We start from the raw sequence: 19,282 nt of genomic DNA on the forward strand, positions 1-19,282 counted from the left end.
AATTACCTCTCAAACCAACTTACTAACCTAACACCTACTTGCAAAAAAGTGATTTAAGTAAGGAATGAATCCATGCTGAACATTCTGCAATGTGTGCAAGTAAGTGAACTGCAGTTTTGGAAAGAATTTCTTTACTGTAAATGAAACTTAGGTTCTGTGGAAGAACTCTTGCTGAAGGTAACACAATTTTCAAGTACTCAGTCCCTTGAGAAAAAAAATGCAGCATTTGTAATGTTTTTTAATGATTTATTAGTGAATATTTTACTCTTACATACAGTGTAACCATTTTTCCCTTTATCCTTTTATTTCTTTACATTATTTACATAACTTACAACCACAAAGATTTATTCAAGTCATCATCAACACTACATTAGCAAATTTTAACAATGATTTTGCAGTTTTTACTGGCAGCATCTACATAATATCAATACAGAATTTCAAGTTACACAGTTTCAACAGAGGTACCATCTCATATCCATGTTTCCAAACCACTTATTGCACAGGGATAGTGTTACAAACAAATCCATCTGCTGTGATACCACTGCTCTCCACATTCATTACAAATAACGTAAGTCAACATTTGTTCATCTGGATTTGTGTTTCGCACCCAACCTGGAAGAAAGAGAGTTCCTCTGGCGATCATAGTGACAGTGCAATCAAATTTTTCACAGCGCCTACACTTAATTTTGTTTGTCTGTGTGCCATTAATAACTTGTGGAAGCTGATGTTCCTGAACAGATGATTCTGTGTACAGAGCCCTGAGCTGTTTCAGTTCATCACTGGCCATTTCCATCACTGTCATCTCAGCAAAAGCCTTTGGGCTCAAAGTCCCTGTAAAAAGGTTATGTTTCAAGTGGTAATTTTTAGGGTTCTTCAAGTTAGAGATTTTACTTCTGATGCAATTTTTGTACTTTTTGTCATTTTTAGCATGAAGAGCAAAAACATGTTTTTCAATTTCTTTAGATAACTCTAGCCATTTAACAGTTTCTTCTTCTTCTTTGGCAGAACCAATCAAAGCTTTATAGAGAAGATCTGTACATTTGCACCTCAGAGCTCTCATTGGGTCCTGCTGACCTGTTTCCTTAACAACAGACTTAGAATCTTCATTAACAGTGTGTTGTTCCTCAAAAGAAAGCTGATTCATACTGCCCTCTGCATTGTTACATAATGCATTTCCAACAGTTTCTGATGGGAGCAAAATGCTGGAACTAGGACCACCTAATGCCTCCTGCTGACATGGCCCTTCGGACAGTGGCTGCTCTCGAGGAACCACACGGCCATCCTCAATTTCCTCTTTCACAAACACAGAAACTGCCTTTTTAACTTGCATTGGCTGAACACAGTTATTCTTGTAAAGTGCTTTCCACTTTGATAATAACTGCTTTGCTCTCTTTCTCAACCCTCCTGAAGGGGAGCTCTTCAGTACTCTGTATACAGCCTTGGCAACTTCTGTCCCCTGAAGATCTTCTGTAGTCATATCAACATCTTCAAGCTCCTTAAGATGATCCTCAATATCTTGCAAATTGTTCTCAGACAGTAATTTTTCAATACAATGGGCTTTATGTACAATATTTTTCTGATCAGACATTTTTAAACCTGAAAGCAAAAAAAAAAAACTATCATAATTTTTGCTGCATTTATGACATTAATTCATCTTCCTCATATTCACACACGGTTTTCTTTTAATGTTATGTTATTTTACCATATTTTATTTGTACAAATCACTGGGTTTGCCACCATTTTCTTGTAATTGTTCTGGAAAAATGCAAACAAGTCAGCTAGTGGAATTTATGTTGGGAAAATACTGTCAGATAGGAGAGCCCAGAGGGACTGGGGTAGGCAAGTGACTACAAATAAACTCCGTACAAGTTGCAATGACACAAAATAATAGAAAAATGAAAGCGTGTCCAAACGCTCACATTGTAAGGTGCATTTTGGCTGCTGTTTTTTGCAGCTTGTGTGCTTGGTTGTTTTTTGGCTTTTTGGTTTTAAATTAGTAATTCCTATAACTATACACTAACTTACAATTTTTTTTTCACAAATTCTAATGATAAATGCTGAGATGTTTGGCTATCTGTGATTTTTTTTCAGTGAAATCTGCAAGTTTCCTCTTAGTTTCTCATAAGAAACCCTTTAGATAAATTCAAATACATGAGATTTGGCATTAGAAGACTAACTTGGAGTAGGGAGCAACATGTAGCATAGCTATGTTTTCCACAATTTCTTTTTGTTTTGCCAATGTATGTTATAGCCTGTATAATGGAGTCATTGATAAGGGTAGAAAATACATACATGCACTAAGAATGGCCCAGAAAAGATACAAAGTTAGGCATCTTAAGAGAACTTGCAGTCACTTTGTCTTAGTTAATTTTAAATTCTACAGCAGACAGATGAGATACCTGTGAATTGTTTGTGGGTTTTGTCATTTCACACTTTTTCCTCAAGCCTTTGTTACTTCAAAAGAAGAAAGTTAACCAGCTAATGAGGGCTTGGCATCTGACCAAAAACTACTGACCTAAATGAGTTTTTCATGCACTTGGTGGAGTTGTTTTCAGGCCTTTTTTGATCTTTTTTATATCACCATAATTTGTGTTATGGGTTTGGTCAGGTGGGCCTAAATTTAGGTTTTAAAGTTCAGACTAGGCGTGAAATTGTCAGACTTGAGCTGGGCTGAGCTAGCTAACAGCTGACTTCTTCTAGCCAATAATATTGTATTCCATCCCATACTACATCATCTCAAAGGGTGTAAAATTCAGTGGGTGGGAGTGGCTTGGTCAGTTCTGCTATGGCCCAGGTACAAGCCAGACGTGATCCAGCTTCTGTCTTGGAGCAGGCTTTGCTCCTGCTGCCCTGCTTGCATTTTGTTTGAATTCAGGGAAGTAGAAACATTTCTGTTGTTACTCTTTCTATTTCTTGCTAGGTGTCTTTTAGAATACTTACAGATTTAGAGTGAGGCAGTTAAATGCCTCCCTGACATCCGATCCCGTCAGATCTCGGAAGCTCAGCAGGGTCAGCCCCGGATTAGTACTTGGATGGGAGACCTCCTGGGAAATGCCGGGTGCTGTAGGTTCTAGTCCTGAGGACTTCACTGCCACTGTCCAAGCTCGCTTGGCTGTGGCAGATGAACCTCAGGACTTAAACGGTGGGGCCAGTTCTGCGCACGCTGAGCCTCGCCTAAAATCCACTGCGCAGGCTGGAAGGGCACACCCACGTGGGGACAGCCCTTCCCAAATCTGCGTTCGCGAAGCCGAGCCACACACAGATTTAGAGTGATACACTTTGTATTAATTGGGGAGTGGGAAGTTATTTCTTGATATATATATATATATGTAACTTGTGTAAGTGTGTGTTATATTGTAGTTTTCTCTTAATTTTCTCTTTTCTGTATAAATACATATAGTAAGTTTCAGCAAAACCTAGTTTGAAGGTTTTTTTCCTCTCTCCCTCTTCTTTTTTTCCCTTGGCTGGTTGGGGGGAGGAGGAACTCTCTCTCTGTCTTGGACACTTGGCGTTTCACCAGCTCAACCCAAGACAATTTGATATTAGGGATTTCTTCAATTAGTGAACAGTAAGTAGGTGAACACATTTTATTTGGAACTGCAAAGTGAAGGTTTGGGGCTACTCTGCAGCAAGTTTAAGCTAGTGAACTGACATAAATCAGTGAATCTTAAGCCCAAAACACCATTCTGGTTCCTAGATGACCCTCAACTTTTCACCTCCTATGCAAGAGATCATGCTGTATCTCTTCCAAAAGTTTCTCTATAGCTGCTAATGGAAAAACAATTCAGAGTAGCAAACTTTTACCTGATGTCCCCACTTCTGCCCTTTCCCTTGCTAGCTCTGGCATCATATTATTTGAATTATCAGGACAGGGAAGCTTAAAAACAGTGACAGTAGCAGAACAGTTTCAAAATAATGAAATCTACCAATTTTGAAAATTCTTAAAAGTTAAAGACAAATCCCTCTATTTTCTTACAGCTGGAGCATTACTAAAGCACACTCCCATATATTCTGACACACAAAGGAAAACAAAAGGGGGTTTTCAGAATGCAAAGTGTCATGGCTTGAATAAGATTTCCTTTTGAGTTCTTTTCATGAAGGCCTTTGACCAAAAAATGCTCAGTGCATTGTTATTGCAACTTTACACACAAAAATACATTTAACACTACTAATGTTATTCTTCTACTTGCTGAAAAGACAAATTAAATATAGAATGCAGAAATGAATGGTGTGTTGGGAGTGTTGTGTTCCTCTTTTCTTTGAAGTTAGTCTTCTAAAATTTATGCACAAAATCAGTGTTTTCTCTGAAATTACATACACACTGATTGAACTCTAGAAAAACACATCTGCCTGATAGAGACAGGGCTGGCAACACACACCCTTATGTAAAGGAGCTCATAAACAGCATCACTGTTTCCATGATGAAAACTCCTGAGAATGGGACAAGTGATGCAGCTGGGTAATGTGGATGCTCTGCTGCTATGACCACCTAGCCAGCTAACTTATTTTCTGCATGACAGGAAGCTCAAGATTTAAGTACAAAAAGCACAGAGCTACAAAAAGAAAAGGAAAGAGAGCTTGTTTCTATAATCCTGAACCACAGAACAACCCAATCTCCACAGTGAATGCTCCGAGCATTAACTTAACTTGTATTCAAACAGCTCATTCTTGTCTAACATTTTGAAGTCTTGCAAAACCCCCATAATGGCTATTACAGAAACTGATTTATTATTCAGGAAGTTTCAAAATCAGAGAAACAGGATGCAGACTTCAAATACTTAAGTTGAACCCTGTGCATCATCATCTTGAACAGCACATGTAAGTGCATTTGCTCCTCTGTTCTGCTGCAGAACATGCAGAGCCTGTGAGTAAAGCAGTGCTTTCTCATGTAGGGCAGCTCTCACTAGGCAGGACAGTTTTTTGGCTCCAGGATGTTAAGTAGCTGACATTAGAAAATTATTATCTGCTGATTTACTGCAATCCAGGGCACAGCTGGTGAGACAGTTCTGTGTTCAAGCAAAATGATTACCCTATGCCTTAGAATCAATTCTGTTTCTTCCAACACACTCCAAATGTAATTTTCTTCAGTCCTTGTACCTATCTATGTATATACTGTATTACGCTCACGTACTATAAAATATACTTACCCAAATGCAAGATGACTTCATACAGGACTATGGACACAGAGAAATTACAACACACAAAGTGTATATATATGTATATATATATATACACACATATATACACACAAACACACACACAGAGATACATATATTTATATATATATTTATCTATACATACACACACACACACACACACACATATATACATATGGCCAGACTTGGCGAACGCAGATTTGGGCAGGGCTCTCCCCACATGGGTGTGCCCTTCCAGCCTGCGCAGTGGATTTTTTAGGTGAGGCACAGCGTGCGCAGAACTGGCCCCACCGTTTAAGTCCTCAGGTCCATCTGCCACAGCCAAGCGAGCTTGGACAGTGACAGGGAAGTCTTCAGGACTGTCTCCAGCACCCGCGCCCGGTACTGACCGAGATCTGACGGGATGGGATGGCAGGGAGACATTGAACTGCTGGGGACGGTCCCCACTGAAACTCGAAATCACGACCTGGGGATTTGGAGTCCAGAGTGCTCTCCATTACACCATGGGACCGCCCACACACCAATTACTCTGCTGATAATTTGCCCATCCATGTACTTCCACCCTGTGACAAAGGTGGAAGTATTTTGACCTTTCATTAAGAACTATGCTCCACAAGAAGGTTCCTCTCTAATACTGCAAGGTGAGGATCCGTATGTAAGAAATGGTGCACGAAGGTATCACCTGCTTCATGGTGGTGATCCTTGCTCATGGTTATCCACCTGACCCCAGACAGCTCAGCAGCAGAGGAAGGTTCTACTTCAGGACTTTTACACTAAGGCAATAGATTAAATAATGAGATTAGCTCATTTGGTTAGAATACGGTGCTATTAACACCAAGACTGAAGGTTTGATCCCTGTACACTTGGCTGGACTTGATGATCCCTGTGAGTCCTTTCCTACTCAGAATATTCCATGATTAGAAATTTTAAATCTTCTTATTCACGCATTGATCTTTTCAAGTTTATGCAACATTACATTCAAATTCATAAATGTTACAGCAGCAGTTAAATAAGCAAACTGAAAAAAGAATATGGACATCAAACTCTGAACAATTACTTTAAAATAATTTTGGAAATCAAACTATCTAACAGACTACTCAAATTTAAGTTAAAACAATGCTTTCCTCAATGTGTACAACATACAGCAAAGAGGTAGAACTGAGTGACTCCTTTCAAACTTAATAGGCCAAGCTAAGTAAAACTGACAGAAAAAGTAAGTAGTCAAAAATATGACAAAAACAGAACTAAATCCATAATTAAATATTTCAACAGAGTGGGATATTCACTGGTAAATGGCCAAAGTACAAGAAACAGCCAGCAGAGAAACCACTGAATAAACGTAAATAATCAATGACACCAGAGAGGTTTCTGCAGGAAAAATATTCTTGGAATGGCCCTGGCTTTGCCATGTGTACCTAGTTTGTAAAAGATTTTAAGATCCTTCAAGATGAAAGGCAATATATACTTTTTAAGTATTACACTAATTACTGAAATATTACACTAACTGCTCGAACATAAATTTCATCCAAATTAAAAGGAAGTCTGCTGAAGAAAAAAAGTTGTTTGAGCATTTGTTGACCTATAAATCAAGTAAGGACCATGTTTATCACCAAGGTTGACAAAGACCATTGTTTTATGAAATCAGAAATTAAACAGAGACTGCTGAACTTATAAGGAACATGTAAGGTAATCAAATGGTTCATTTTACTACTGCTGACATTCTTCAAAGGATGAAGCAAACCTCATTAATGGGAGTCCTGTGTAGCATTTCATATTAAGCCTGAATCAAGCACCTCTTCTGCTTTTCTAATCAAGGCACAATATGATTTTGCCAGACAAATGTAGAAAACATGTTTTTCTCATTTTTATAGGGAGAAACAAGAAATCACTGGTGCAGTGGTAATACTGTTGTGTATTTTCTAGCCTAATGTTGTAGTTTGGGATTATTATGTAAATTCTCTCCCCTGCCACTTAACTGCCCAGGCCAGCGGTTAACAAAAGAAGTAGTTAACTGTTGATCGCTGGGGTGGGGGCAGGTTTGTCTCTTTTTTGGTTTCTTTTTTTTGGATTTCTCGGGAGTCTTGGCTCGGCGGAACGGGGGAGGGGGGGCTCGAAGGAGGCAGGCTGCCCTGCTGGTTACTGCTGGGGTTTTTTTTCCTGGCTGTCTTGCCGCTGCCCACCTCGGACTACTTTTCATGCCGTGCTGCTGTTGCTACCTGCCTTGGATTTGCTGCTGGTTGCTCGTACCTTTCTGCTTCTTGGACGGGGAACACAGGGGGAAGAGACTGAGTCCATCTGAAAGCCCACTGCTCGTCTGTTTCGCTGGAGAGGGACTGAAACTCACCCTGCAGCCAGCGGGCTGTGACAAGGACACTTAAGTATAACCTTTTCTCCCGGAGAAAAAACCTGCTGGGTTTTGTTGTTGTTTTGTTTCTTTTGGTTTGTTTTTTTTCCCTCTCTTGTGGTGTTGGGGAAGTGGGTTGTACTAGTCTGTTTACATATATATATATATATATATAGCAGTTATCCTTCTTGTATTAAAATTCCTTTTCTTAAATTTGATAAAGAGTGGTGTGATTATTGTGGAGGAGGCCCCTCCCCTGCTTGTGGGTAAAACATTTTGGTTTTTTTCGCCTCAAACCGAGACACCTAAGTTCACTGGGAACCCAAGTATAGCAAGCCTGAGTTCTTTCTTACTCATACTCCTGTTCCTTGAACTCTGATGTTTCTGGTTTAGATCAGATAGAACAAACAGTTGGGAGAAGCCTCAAAACCCTCTGAAGAGAAATAAAATGTTTTAAAAAAAACAAGCTGCAATTGTGAATGGAAAATTATTTCACCACTTGAGGGAGCTGTCGCATAAAAGACCCGTGGAATCTTGTGAAATGAGCATAATGAGACACTCCAGCCAGTTAAGAAAAAAAATAAAACAATTTCCCTATGACCTGTAGGAGATTTCACATTTTTATGCTACCTATTTGCCTAATTTTGGCAAAAAAACCCTGTAGAGTCCACAGATGCTGGATACAGACAAGAGGGAAAGGATGCAACCCTTATCCAGTCACTGTCCTGTACATTGCTCTTTCATTTGACTTTTTAAAATCCAGAATTTGACAGCTTTTCTACCTGATTTACTGCAGTTTGACAAATGCTGCTGAACAAATACTTATAAAATTAACTGAATCATACTCAGTTAGCACTGTTCTGCTCTCTTCCTAGTTCCAAGGGACAAGAAATCCAAGAAAGACTATTTTTTTCTGAAGTTAGGAAATCAATCATGCATTTTTGTTGCAGTAAAGATGTAAGAAAGAACAAATGTGCCACAATTTTGTGCAGCACTAAACAAACATCCTCACCCCTTCCACAACCACACAAGGCATTTCATTTTAGCAATGCACAGAATCACAAAATGATAGAATGGTTTGGGTTGGAAGGCACCTAAATATCACCTGCTTCCAAGTCTCCTGCCATGGGCAGGGATGCCAGTTACTAAATCACGTTGTTCAGAGCCCCATCCAACCTGGCCTTGGACACTTCCAGGGATGAGGCATCCACCATCTCTCTGGGCAACCTGTTCCAGTGCCTTACCACCCTCTGAGCAGACTGTTGCTGTCACTCCATCATGGAAGGCCACCAGACTGACTGGTCAGGCACAACTTGCCATTAGTAAAAGTGTATTGGCTACCTCGAATTACCTCCTGGTCTTTTATATGCCTTAGCATGTCTTCTAGGAGGATCTTCCCAGGCACAGAGGCAAGGCTCACTGGTCTGTTGTTCCTTGAATCTTTCTTTCCCTGCTTTCTGAAAATAGGAGTGATGTTTCCCTTTTTCCAGTCACCAGAGACTTTGCCTGACCACTGTGACGTTCTCAATGCATGAGAACATCTGTTTGAATTCCAAGAGTATATTGAAGGTTATGAGGTAGAGATTGGCTCATATTTACAGTAACACGCTGTAATGCTGTGCTGATGAAGCACTTTCTTGCCAAATCATTAAAAGTTTTCACTCTGATTGCACAGTATAGTGAATCACTTGTGTGTACAAAAATAAATGCTGATAGTCAATAAAAATCTTATAAGTCAGATTGCTCCCCCCAAAAAAAAATCTCAGGTTTAAAATATGGACATCTTGTAATAATGCCAAGTTGAATCAGAGTCCAGAGAAGAGCAAACAGGCTGGTGAAAGGACTTGAGTACAAGTCCTATGAGGAGAGGCTGAGGGACCTGGAGCTGTTTAGCCTGGAGAAGAGGAGGCTCAGGGGAGACCTTATCACTCTCTACAACTACTGGAAAGGATGTTGTAGCCAGGTGGGGATTGGTCTCTTCTCTCAGGCAACCAACAGTAGGACAAGAGGGCATGGGCTTAAGCTCTGCCAGGGGAGGTTTAGGTTGGGTATCAGGAAAAAGTTCTTTACAGAGAGAGTGGTCAGGCATTGGACTGGCCTGCCCAAAGAGGTGGTGGATTCTCTGACCCTGGAGGTTTTTAAGATGAGACTGGACATGGCACTGAGTGCCATGATCTAGTATTCAAAGCGGGGTTGGATTAAGGGTTGGACTTGATGATCTCGGAGGTCTCTTCCAACCCAGCTGATTCTATGATTTTTCAACAGTAAAATGACTACGTAATAGAAAACAAAAAAAACCAACCTGAGACATTTGCTGCTGGAAAGTCAGTCCCTGTGGGAAAAAACACTGCCCTCTACAAAACCATTTGGGGTAAAAGCCTTATCTTTGCTATATACCTTATCTGGTGCAAAGCCATAGTCTATTTTGTCTTCGTGCTGATAACCCTGAAAAACCAAGACAAACTCAGAAGACATGCAAGCAAATGGGTATGAGTATCTTGGAAGGGTGAACACCAGTCCTCTTATCCCTCATCCCAACCTCAGATAGGTGTTTTTTCTCCAAAACATTCTATATAATCAGAAGAAAATGAAAACCACAGCCAAGACAAGGATCAGAATTCAAGTACTCCTAACGGTGCAATAAATTTTCTGAAAAAGTGTGGTTAGTGCTATAGCAGAGAAGGTGCACAAAACAGTTCTGGAAACATCAGCTTACTTAAGGAAACCTACATTCCACATAAACAATAAAAATTATCAAATGCTAGTTTTAACTGAAGAGTCTAAGCAGAAATCAGAGAATCCTCACAGCCAGCTGCCAGACTCAAACCCATGCCTTCATCCTATCTAGTAGGAGAGAGGATTTCAAAGATGTCACCAAGAAACCATTTACTGGGGTTTTTATTTGATCTTGGCGAAAAATCAGAGCTCTTTCTGCCTCTCAGCAGAACTGCCTCCCACCCCCTAAAATTCTGAACTAGACAGAAATTCATCTTCAAAGAACAGACACATGAATAAAGCTAAACTAATACAGTAAGAACTGAGGCAATACAGCAGCATGATTGCCAGCTGTCCGTGACCACTGACACCTCACTGGCCAAGAGAGTCACCTCTCTGTCACAGATCCAGAAGCAAAGGATGCAGTACTGCCATGGAAAAGTAGCTTTGTTCTGTACCTTTTACATCAGTGATTGCTTCAGCTACAGTGCTCTTAATCTGGAGGTATACTATCTTTATCCTGTGTTTCTCTCACTGAAATCATTCTCCCACAGCTTTCTTTTCAAAACAGGGAGTTAGTATGGAAGAGATAGCAGAGTCCATCACATTCATGTGAAGATGCACACAGTTGCCTCTTTTACAAGGCAAATTTTTAATCCTGATTTGGAGCTGCTTCTCCCCAAACCCCCATCTTTAATTAGAATAGAATTCTAATTTTCTTTAAAAAATAGAAAAAAAAGATAAAACAATCAATAGAGTGCTTAATGAAATTCTCAAGCCTCAGGGATCAATCCCAAACTAGAGCTCTCAGCATATTTTCTAATAAGATCAAAGAAACATGCATGGATTAAATGAGATAGGAAAAGCTGTTCTTACCACACTGCTTAGCCACTGGCTTTGTTTGACATCAGTGCATAAGCCAGAGCACGGGAAAATGCTCAAAATATTACAGCTACACCAGATGAGTAACACCCTGGTTCCTTTCATGGCAAAAACTACTAGACGAGAAAATTCTTAAAAATTGAACAGCTAAAGCTGTTTTGAGTTCTAGGATGTTCAGCTGCTGTTAGACACACACATCCCAGCAGGGACATCACCTTGCTAATAACTTAGAGTTAAACTGATTATCACTGGAAGATATTTTAGCTGTACCTACATCTTATTTGCCTTCACAGTGTGAATCCTTCTACTGAATTAAGTAGTTAACTAGTTGAAACCCTGAAAATGTCCCAGGTAATACATTATTCCACTAATATCTTTATTTCTATTGATACAGTTGACTTTTTTACAAACTAACAAGTTAAAAAAAAAGAAAAACAAAAATTTACTTTTAACAAGTTACGGATTACAAGTGTCAAGTGGAGTTACCAGCTAATATCTTCCACAACAGGACAGCCATTCAGACTCACAACTCATTCTAATACATTATGACAATGGGGAAATAATAAAATGTATAAACAGTTCTGAGAGATTTGTCATCAACAGTTTCATTGGTAATTACATATAAATAATGTGTGCTTCTACTTGCTTTAAAATTTGCACCATTTCACATAAAGAAACACTTGCACAGTTTCTGTAGTCTACAACCAGATTATTTTTCCGTATTAACTAACTTTATTCTACATCCCATTTCCTAGTTGGGACACAAGGTCACATGGAGTGCTCTGGTTTTTCAAATTTTCATGACAAAGCCTTACCACAGCAGGCAGAGGAATCCCTTTTCTCTCAGCCACTTTCCACTCCTTGTCAGTATGAGGTACTCGCTGGGGCTTCAAGCAGGTCAAAAGTCAGGCTATATTTTCTAAACATGAACTCCTGTTTTGGCTACAAGTGACAAACACATATCAGAAAAGAAGAGGGTTGAATGAATAAATGACACTTGAGTATTGTGTTCAGTTCTGGGCCCCTCAGTTCAGGAAAGATATTGAGGTGCTGGAGTGGGTCCAGAGAAGAGCAAGAAAGCTGGTGAAGGGACTGGGGCACAAGCCCTATTGAGGAAAGGCTGAGGGACCTGGGGCTGTTTAGTCTGGAGAAGAGGAAGCTCAGGGGAGACCTCATCACTCTTTACAACTACCTGAAAGGATGTTGTAGCCAGGTGGGGATTGGTCTCCTCTCTCAGGCAACCAACAGTAGGACAAGAGGGCACGGGCTTAAGCTCTGCCAGGGGAGGTTTAGGTTGGATATCAAGAAGTTCTTTACAGGGCAAGTGGTCAGGTATTGGAATGGCCTGCCCAAAGAGGTGGTGGACTCACCATCCCTGGAAGTTTTTAAGATGAGACTGGACGTGGCACTGAGTGCCATGATCTAGTAATCAACGCAGGGTTGGATTAAGGGTTGGACTTGATGATCTTGGAGGTCTCTTTCAACCCAACTGATTCTGTGATTCTATGAACTTAAGGAGATGGCTCAGACATGAATTAATGATGCCCAGCTATGGTAAAGACACAGATTGTGACATATGTACTTTGTATTAATTAAGCTGACCTGTACAGTGAAGTTTATCCCTGGATTCAGGCTTTTTGTGGGGCTGCACACAATTTTTCAAAAATAATATAATAATTTTTGTGATTATAAATTAACAGAGTCTCTTGCAAACTAAAGAGTACAGCTTATCATCCCCCTTCAAAACAAGCTTATTATAAAATACATCTGGCATTTCCCCAACATGTCTCTATCATGAAAACAAAAGCAAAACTTCAGCTGAGACAAGCAGAAAATGATAATAGCATTCCTATAACATCACCTGCCTCGGTACCCAACCACAACTTCACTGTGTGAATATTTTTTTTTACTTTGTGAAATAATTGCTTTATTTCCTAACATTCATGTTTTTTCAACAGAAGCAATTTTAAAACAAAAAATATTATTATTGTTAAATCTGACAGACAAAATGAACAATATTTCACTATTTTGCTAAGCAAGAGGATGCTATAAACCTTCTTGCTCACTCAAAAACCTATTAGGTGATAGAAATATGATCTAAGAAGCTTTGCATCACCATTTATTAATTAATTTTGTTCAATATAATTTAGTCTCCTAAACTGTTCATCTGAGTGGATGCAAATGCATATATTCACATTTCACAGAATCACAGAATATGCTGAGTTGGAAGGGATCCATCAGGATTATCGAGTCCAACTCCAGACCCACCACAGGACCATCCCCAAGAGTCACACCATGTGCCTGAGAGAATTGTCCAAACACTTCTTGAACTCTGTCAGGCTTGGTGCTGTGACCACTTCCCTGGAGAGCCTGTTCCAGTGCCAAAACACCCTCTGGGTGAAGAACCTTTTTCTAATATCCAACCTAAACCTCCCCTGACACAACTTCAGGCCATTCCCTCGGGTCCTGTAACTGGTCACCACAGAGAAGAGATCAGTGTCTCCCCTCACGAGGAAGTTGCAGACTGCAATGAGGTCTCCCCTCAGTCTCCTCTTCTCCAGGCAGACCAGCCACAGAACTTCAGGCAGACTGTGAGATCTTCAACATACATTAACCATATTGCCTGACACAGGTAACAGTTTCTGTTCATGAAGTGTGTGTGTGCTCTCTCTCTTAACACCACTGGGATTGTATCACACATCTGGTCTGCTCCCTCTGTTCAATGTCTGTGCACAAACCGCATTTTTAACAGTGTCCTCCAAACACTGGGAATCATAATTCAGAATTCCCAGTACACTAAGATTGGCTTATATACTATAATGCTTTTAGAAGTTAAAAGCTGGGAACAGTTCTGCATTTCTTTCAAGGCTGTAAGCCTCTAGTGTAGCCACTACAGATGAAATTATTAGTTTACTTTTCTGAAAATGTAAAGTTACACTATTGTTTACAATATGGCTCCAAGGACCGGTACTCGAAAAATAAAATAATCAGAGTTTTATGTGTTCTATCATAACTGTAAAAGACTGACAATTTTTTCACTGTTTACCTATAATGACATTACCTCTCAGGTTCGTGCTTGGTATTAGATCTTTTCTCCATTATCTTGTATCTTCCTCTTGAATTTCTTGTTCAGTTACCTTAGCAGAATTAATTCAGTGGGTTTTTTTTAAAACCTATCGAAGAGAAGAACATGTTGTGAAGTGCAGGTTTAACACTGGCTTTTAAGTGACAGTGTGCCCACCTATTTTTCAGTCCTCATAAATATTGCTTATATGCTCTTGCAGATGTCCTGATCTGAAACCTGGACAACCTCAAGCTTTCCTAAGGTGGATCTCATATCCTCCTTTCAGTGAACTTCTGCATTGGCACAGAAGTCCAACAAAACAGACTGGCTTGAATATAGGAGCCTAAATAAACAAGTACAAATGTACTTAGGACATACCTATCCAAAGAACATTTGCTCACTTAATACTTTAGAAATAAAATATGAATCATTTTGGAGACGAACAAGCAATTTTTTCTCTTGAATACATTTCCTTGACAAAACAGCTTTAAAGATTATTCTTACTCATGTAGAGCTAGCAAGGACTTCAATTCTAGAACATTACAAGCAAAAGTAAATGTTCAGTCTTCAATGTCTTTTTATGGATAACTGTGCTGACAAATTTATATAAAAATGGAACATGTAAGTAATGAAGACATGCTTTATGAACTTCTGTGAGCTTTTCATCATTTGTCAGATAAAAGACATTTTATTGCTTTAATGTTCATTTTTCTAGTTAAGCCTCGGCTCTATAATAATTCTATTTTTCATACTTAGATTAAAAATTGTTTCATTGAACTTTTACAGGTTTTCCTCTGAAATGTTATATAACTTTTCCTTTAAAAGTAAATCCTTTGTATGCAGAAGAGCATATATGTTCCTGACCCCTCTACAGTGTACAATATAATCAAAAGGTATTTGTAAGATATTATTAGTTTCTACTAAAATTCTTTCTGCTATAACATGAATAATTAAATATGCAAGTACATAACTTCAGTCTTCATCAAGACACCTGATGGACTGGTTGAAGAAAGACATGAAGTGGGGTTTTATATATTTAACTGTTGAAAGTATTGCACTGAAAAGTGTGAAGTCTGTAATTCCTTTCCATATTTGTATGTATGGCCAAACTTTGCAAACGAAGATTTGGGCAGGGCTCTCCCCACGTGCGTGTGCCCTTCCAGCCTGTGCAGTGGATTTTAGGTGAGGCACAGTGTGTGCAGAACTGGCCCCACCGTTTAACTCCTGAGGTCCATCTGCCACGGCTGAGCGAGCTTGGACAGTGACAGTGAAGTCCTCGGGACTGTCACAGCACCCGGTACTAACCGGGGCTGACCCTGCTGAGCATCTGAGATCTGATGGGCTCACAGATGTTAGGGAGGCATTGAACTTGCCAGGAGATGGTCTCCACTGAGACTCGAACTTAGGACCTTGGGATTCGGAGTCCAGAGTGCTCTTGATTACACCACGCGAACACCCCTTTCCATCTTTATGCCAGCATATTTTATCTCAAAACACCAATGCTGCACAGTAACCAATGTAAGAAATATAAAAAAATTCCCATTAGTACTATCACATAGATCCATTCTGCATGTTTTTAAGGTCAGTCCCTTCTACAGAGTGGAATTACAGATACTTTTGATATAAATGAGAAGGGTAACACCATCAGCAGGGTGCAGCAGCCCAGTCACATGTTTGTCAGGAAGCAGCTGAAGCTGGCAGGAGGTGACTGCTTGTCTGGCCGAGCTTTGGGGTCGGACTCAGGACTCAATCAATTGAGCATCACCACCGTAACCTCCATCCCAGTCCATGGAATTCGGTGGGAATCAGCCTGCAAATCTGCGGCAGTGGGTGGGCCAGCACACACAGTAACTGCGATTCAGAACGCCAGATCCACGGGCTCACCGACTCTGTGTTTTTTCTCCAGATCCTTCACTAAAACTTCACAGAATCACAGAATCAATTAGGCTGGAAAAGACCTCTGCGATCATCGAGTCCAACCTACGACCGAACAACACCCTGTCAACTCGACTGTGGCATTCAGTGCTTCGTCCAGTCTTTCCTTAAACACCACCACGGACGGTGACTCCAACACCTCCCTGGGTAGTCCATTCAGATGTCTCATCACACTTTCTGCGGAGAAATCTTTCATAATGTGCAGTCTAGGCCTTCCCTGGCTCCTCACGCCCGTGCCAGCCCAACACCCTGGGCCCCGCCTGGCCTCACCCCGCTGCTGTGGGGCCTCGCCGCTCCTCGGCCCGGGCACGGCAGCAAAAGCACCCACGGCCCTCCCTGCCCATCCCGCTCCTCCGGGCGCTGTTGCCGCCGTTCCCCTCGGGCCAGCCGGGGCGCGCACGGCAATGCTGGAGGACAATGCGGGGCTGGGGAGCAGCGGCGCGTTCGTGTCTCCCGGGGCTCCCCCGCCCCTCACCCCCAGCGCCAGGGCACGGGCGGCGGCTCCTCATCGAGGAGGGGAAGCCGCGCTCCCGCGGCCCCCGGCGAGGCACACGGCGCTGCTCCCGCCGCCCCCGGCGAGACACACGGCGCTGCGCCCACACACCCCGCGCCCGGCACCGGGGCCGGCGCCCTCACCTCGGCAACGGCGCTCGCAGTGGCACCTCCCGCGCGCTTCCGGCTCCGCCGCCATGGCCGAGCGCTAGGCGGCTGCGCACGGGGACAGGCACGGGACCGGGACCGCTAGACAACGGGACCGGGACTGACAGACACGCGATCGGGACTGACAGACAGACACGGGATCGGGACCGACAGACAGACACCGGCCCGGGGCCGACAGACGGACGGACAGACACCGGCCCGGGCGGACAGAGAGACGGACAGACTCTGGCCCGGGCGGACAGACAGACACTTGATCACTGAAGGCTAAATATTCCCTAGCTAAAAATCCCCCAAATAAAATTTAATCATCATCTCAGTAGTTCTATAATGTGCCCTTCCTGAAGAACTGGGTGGGTCAGAGAGACTGTCTTAACTTTGTTGAAATTAGAGTCAAATATTTCAGAGGTTAATAACTATCAGAATTAGAAATTAATATCTATTAAAAGTCTTTTGCTGTGATGAGCTTTAATGCAACAGTTACACATATGACTAAATTATTATTCACACTTTGTTATTTACCTTTTCATTAATATATTTTAATGAGTTTCAATACCTCTGTTACATGCAGGTGTATGACTGTCATTAACAATATAGCAATTATGAAGTAAATATAAGCAGCAGTCATTTTCATGATCCGGAAAAATTGCATTTGGGAATCCCTTTTTAAATATATAAGAATACAATCTAATAGCTAGAAAATGTTTTTAAGTTCCTTTCAGCTGCAGGTTGAAAGAACCATCTTGTGGGCACATGCCTCTGCATTTCCATATATTCACTGCTGACAAAAAGAAACGTCACCATTAGTTCTTTTGGCAGTTGAAAAAGATTCAAACCTTTTGTTACAACAGTCAAGATGAAGTGGTCGCATCTGTTGAGTAGCTTTTGAAGGATGTAGTATATATCGATTTAGGTAATTAGAAGTTCTTTTTTTTCCCATTGACTTTTAGGCAGAGGATAATAATAGAGTACAATACTGTAATAATACAGTCTCCAAACTGTATTATCAGACTTAAAAGTTACAAATGATGTTATCAAAGTTCAAGCCACTTGATCATAGCACACAAATACTTCCAGTGCAGTTTCCTTGCTGTCTAAAATAATCAAGCAGATAATGGATTTCACATTTCACAGGAATGGAAAACTATCAGAAACATTTTGAGGCATTAATGACTGCAGGCATAATATGCCCTTTAACTGTTTTTATTTGAAGGAGAAACATGTAACTTTTGCCCTGAGCAGTTCCATCTTTGGAATGAATGTTGCAAACAATACCAGTTAATTTGTTGATGCGCTGATGTGGTTTATATGAATGTCTATATGGAATGGATTATTTGGTGCTTCTGCAGGATTTTATTCACAATAGATAAAAGTTTCAGTTTTGCTATTCACATCTCGTTATGCTAGAATTATTTTGATTATCTTCTATGATGAAAAATGACTTGTATGTAACAATCCATTGCAAAAGAATGAGACATAACTTCTGCATCTACTACAGAAAAACTTATGGCAGGTATTGCAGTTTGTACTGATCTGTCCCAGTCATTTTCTCACTTGTTCCAGGAAATGCAAACTATTTTTATCTTGACTTTTGGATGGAATTCTACTACTAAAGTATTTGTGAGGATTCAACCAACAATTAATAAATATCAGCATATCTGGCTACATATCAGACCACGTTCATTGTGTTCACTGTCTGTTGTTTGTGCATTGAGCCAGCAACCTTTGGATATTATGCCTTCCACATGCACTTTGTATCTTTTCATGCCCAGTAACTGCCCATGCAAGAAATGGCCAGCTGCACTTTTTTAGGTAGACTCAGTTTGCTCCACATGTATATATCAAATATATAGTTTGCACTCCAATGCACTGCAATACTCAAGACTGTAATGATTCTTAGGCTTCTTAGTATTTAGAGGCACTGTATAAATTATTGCCATTTGAAGCTAGACAATTTTATTTCAGTAAAATTGAACCTTGATTTTCTTGAACTTAGTAAGGGTAGTTCAGCTTCAGAGTCAGACTAGGACAAGTGAATCCAGAAAAATTTTTGTCCTCCACTGCATTGTCATTTGACTTCCTTTCAGAAAAGATGGAACATGGATCCTAAACTCCTCTCAAATGTGTATGTGTGCATGCACATGCCCACGTGTGTGTGTCCACATGGATGAGTGTGGCAGTGAGTCGCAGCTTCTGGTTTGCAGGAGAAGGTTCTGCTCATCTTCCTGCTCCTGGGGATGGCAGATAATCTCTATCCCTTTTGTTGAAGCTGGAATAGTCATGAAGAAAGTCAGAACAAAGATTACTTGTTTCAATTGTGTAAGAGGACCTTATTTTGTGGCCACTAGGTCATAGTATCTCCTGGACAATGAAAACCATTCTTTCTCACCTCTGTGGGGTAAAGTAGGCCTGCAGTTCAGCAGGAGCTCTTTGTTCCTGAAGGTCAGTTATAATGTGAAGTTTCTTGAACATTAATAATGGATCATTTTTTTCTGCTCTTCTTTTCTTTGCCACTTGGTAACATAATCT

The 19,282-nt window shown here is 40.8% G+C and overlaps 1 protein-coding gene across 5 annotated transcripts; it reads right to left on the reverse strand.

Moving 5' to 3' along the window:
- Positions 1-200: 200 nt before the first annotated feature.
- Positions 201-16,806, reverse strand: TCEANC (transcription elongation factor A N-terminal and central domain containing). Of its 5 annotated transcripts, XM_071560919.1 has the most exons (6): positions 16,733-16,781; positions 16,046-16,141; positions 14,159-14,270; positions 11,913-12,039; positions 5,839-5,929; positions 201-1,596 (listed from the first exon to the last, which is right to left on the reverse strand). In XM_071560919.1, exons 5-6 carry the CDS (start codon positions 5,864-5,866, stop codon positions 512-514), a joined length of 1,113 nt encoding a protein of 370 aa, XP_071417020.1. In that variant the 5' UTR covers positions 5,867-5,929; positions 11,913-12,039; positions 14,159-14,270; positions 16,046-16,141; positions 16,733-16,781; the 3' UTR covers positions 201-511. The 5 variants fall into 5 exon arrangements, with proteins under 5 accessions (XP_071417020.1, XP_071416843.1, XP_071416933.1 ...); XM_071560742.1 differs by lacking the exon at positions 16,046-16,141 and having other exon boundaries at positions 16,733-16,806; XM_071560832.1 differs by lacking the exon at positions 16,733-16,781 and having other exon boundaries at positions 16,046-16,695.
- Between the last annotated feature and the right edge of the window lie 2,476 nt (positions 16,807-19,282).

The sequence above is a fragment of the Pithys albifrons genome, chromosome 1 (assembly GCF_047495875.1).
Source record: "Pithys albifrons albifrons isolate INPA30051 chromosome 1, PitAlb_v1, whole genome shotgun sequence".
In the NCBI taxonomy this organism is placed as follows: Eukaryota; Metazoa; Chordata; class Aves; order Passeriformes; family Thamnophilidae; genus Pithys; species Pithys albifrons.

Coding starts and splice junctions, on each gene's coding strand:
- TCEANC (XM_071560742.1), bottom strand. CDS start 5,866: ATGAGCAAGGATCACCACCATGAAGCAG. Junction 1,597..5,838: donor GGATCACCACCATGAAGCAG/GTGATACCTTCG, acceptor TTTTGCTTTCAG/GTTTAAAAATGTCTGATCAG.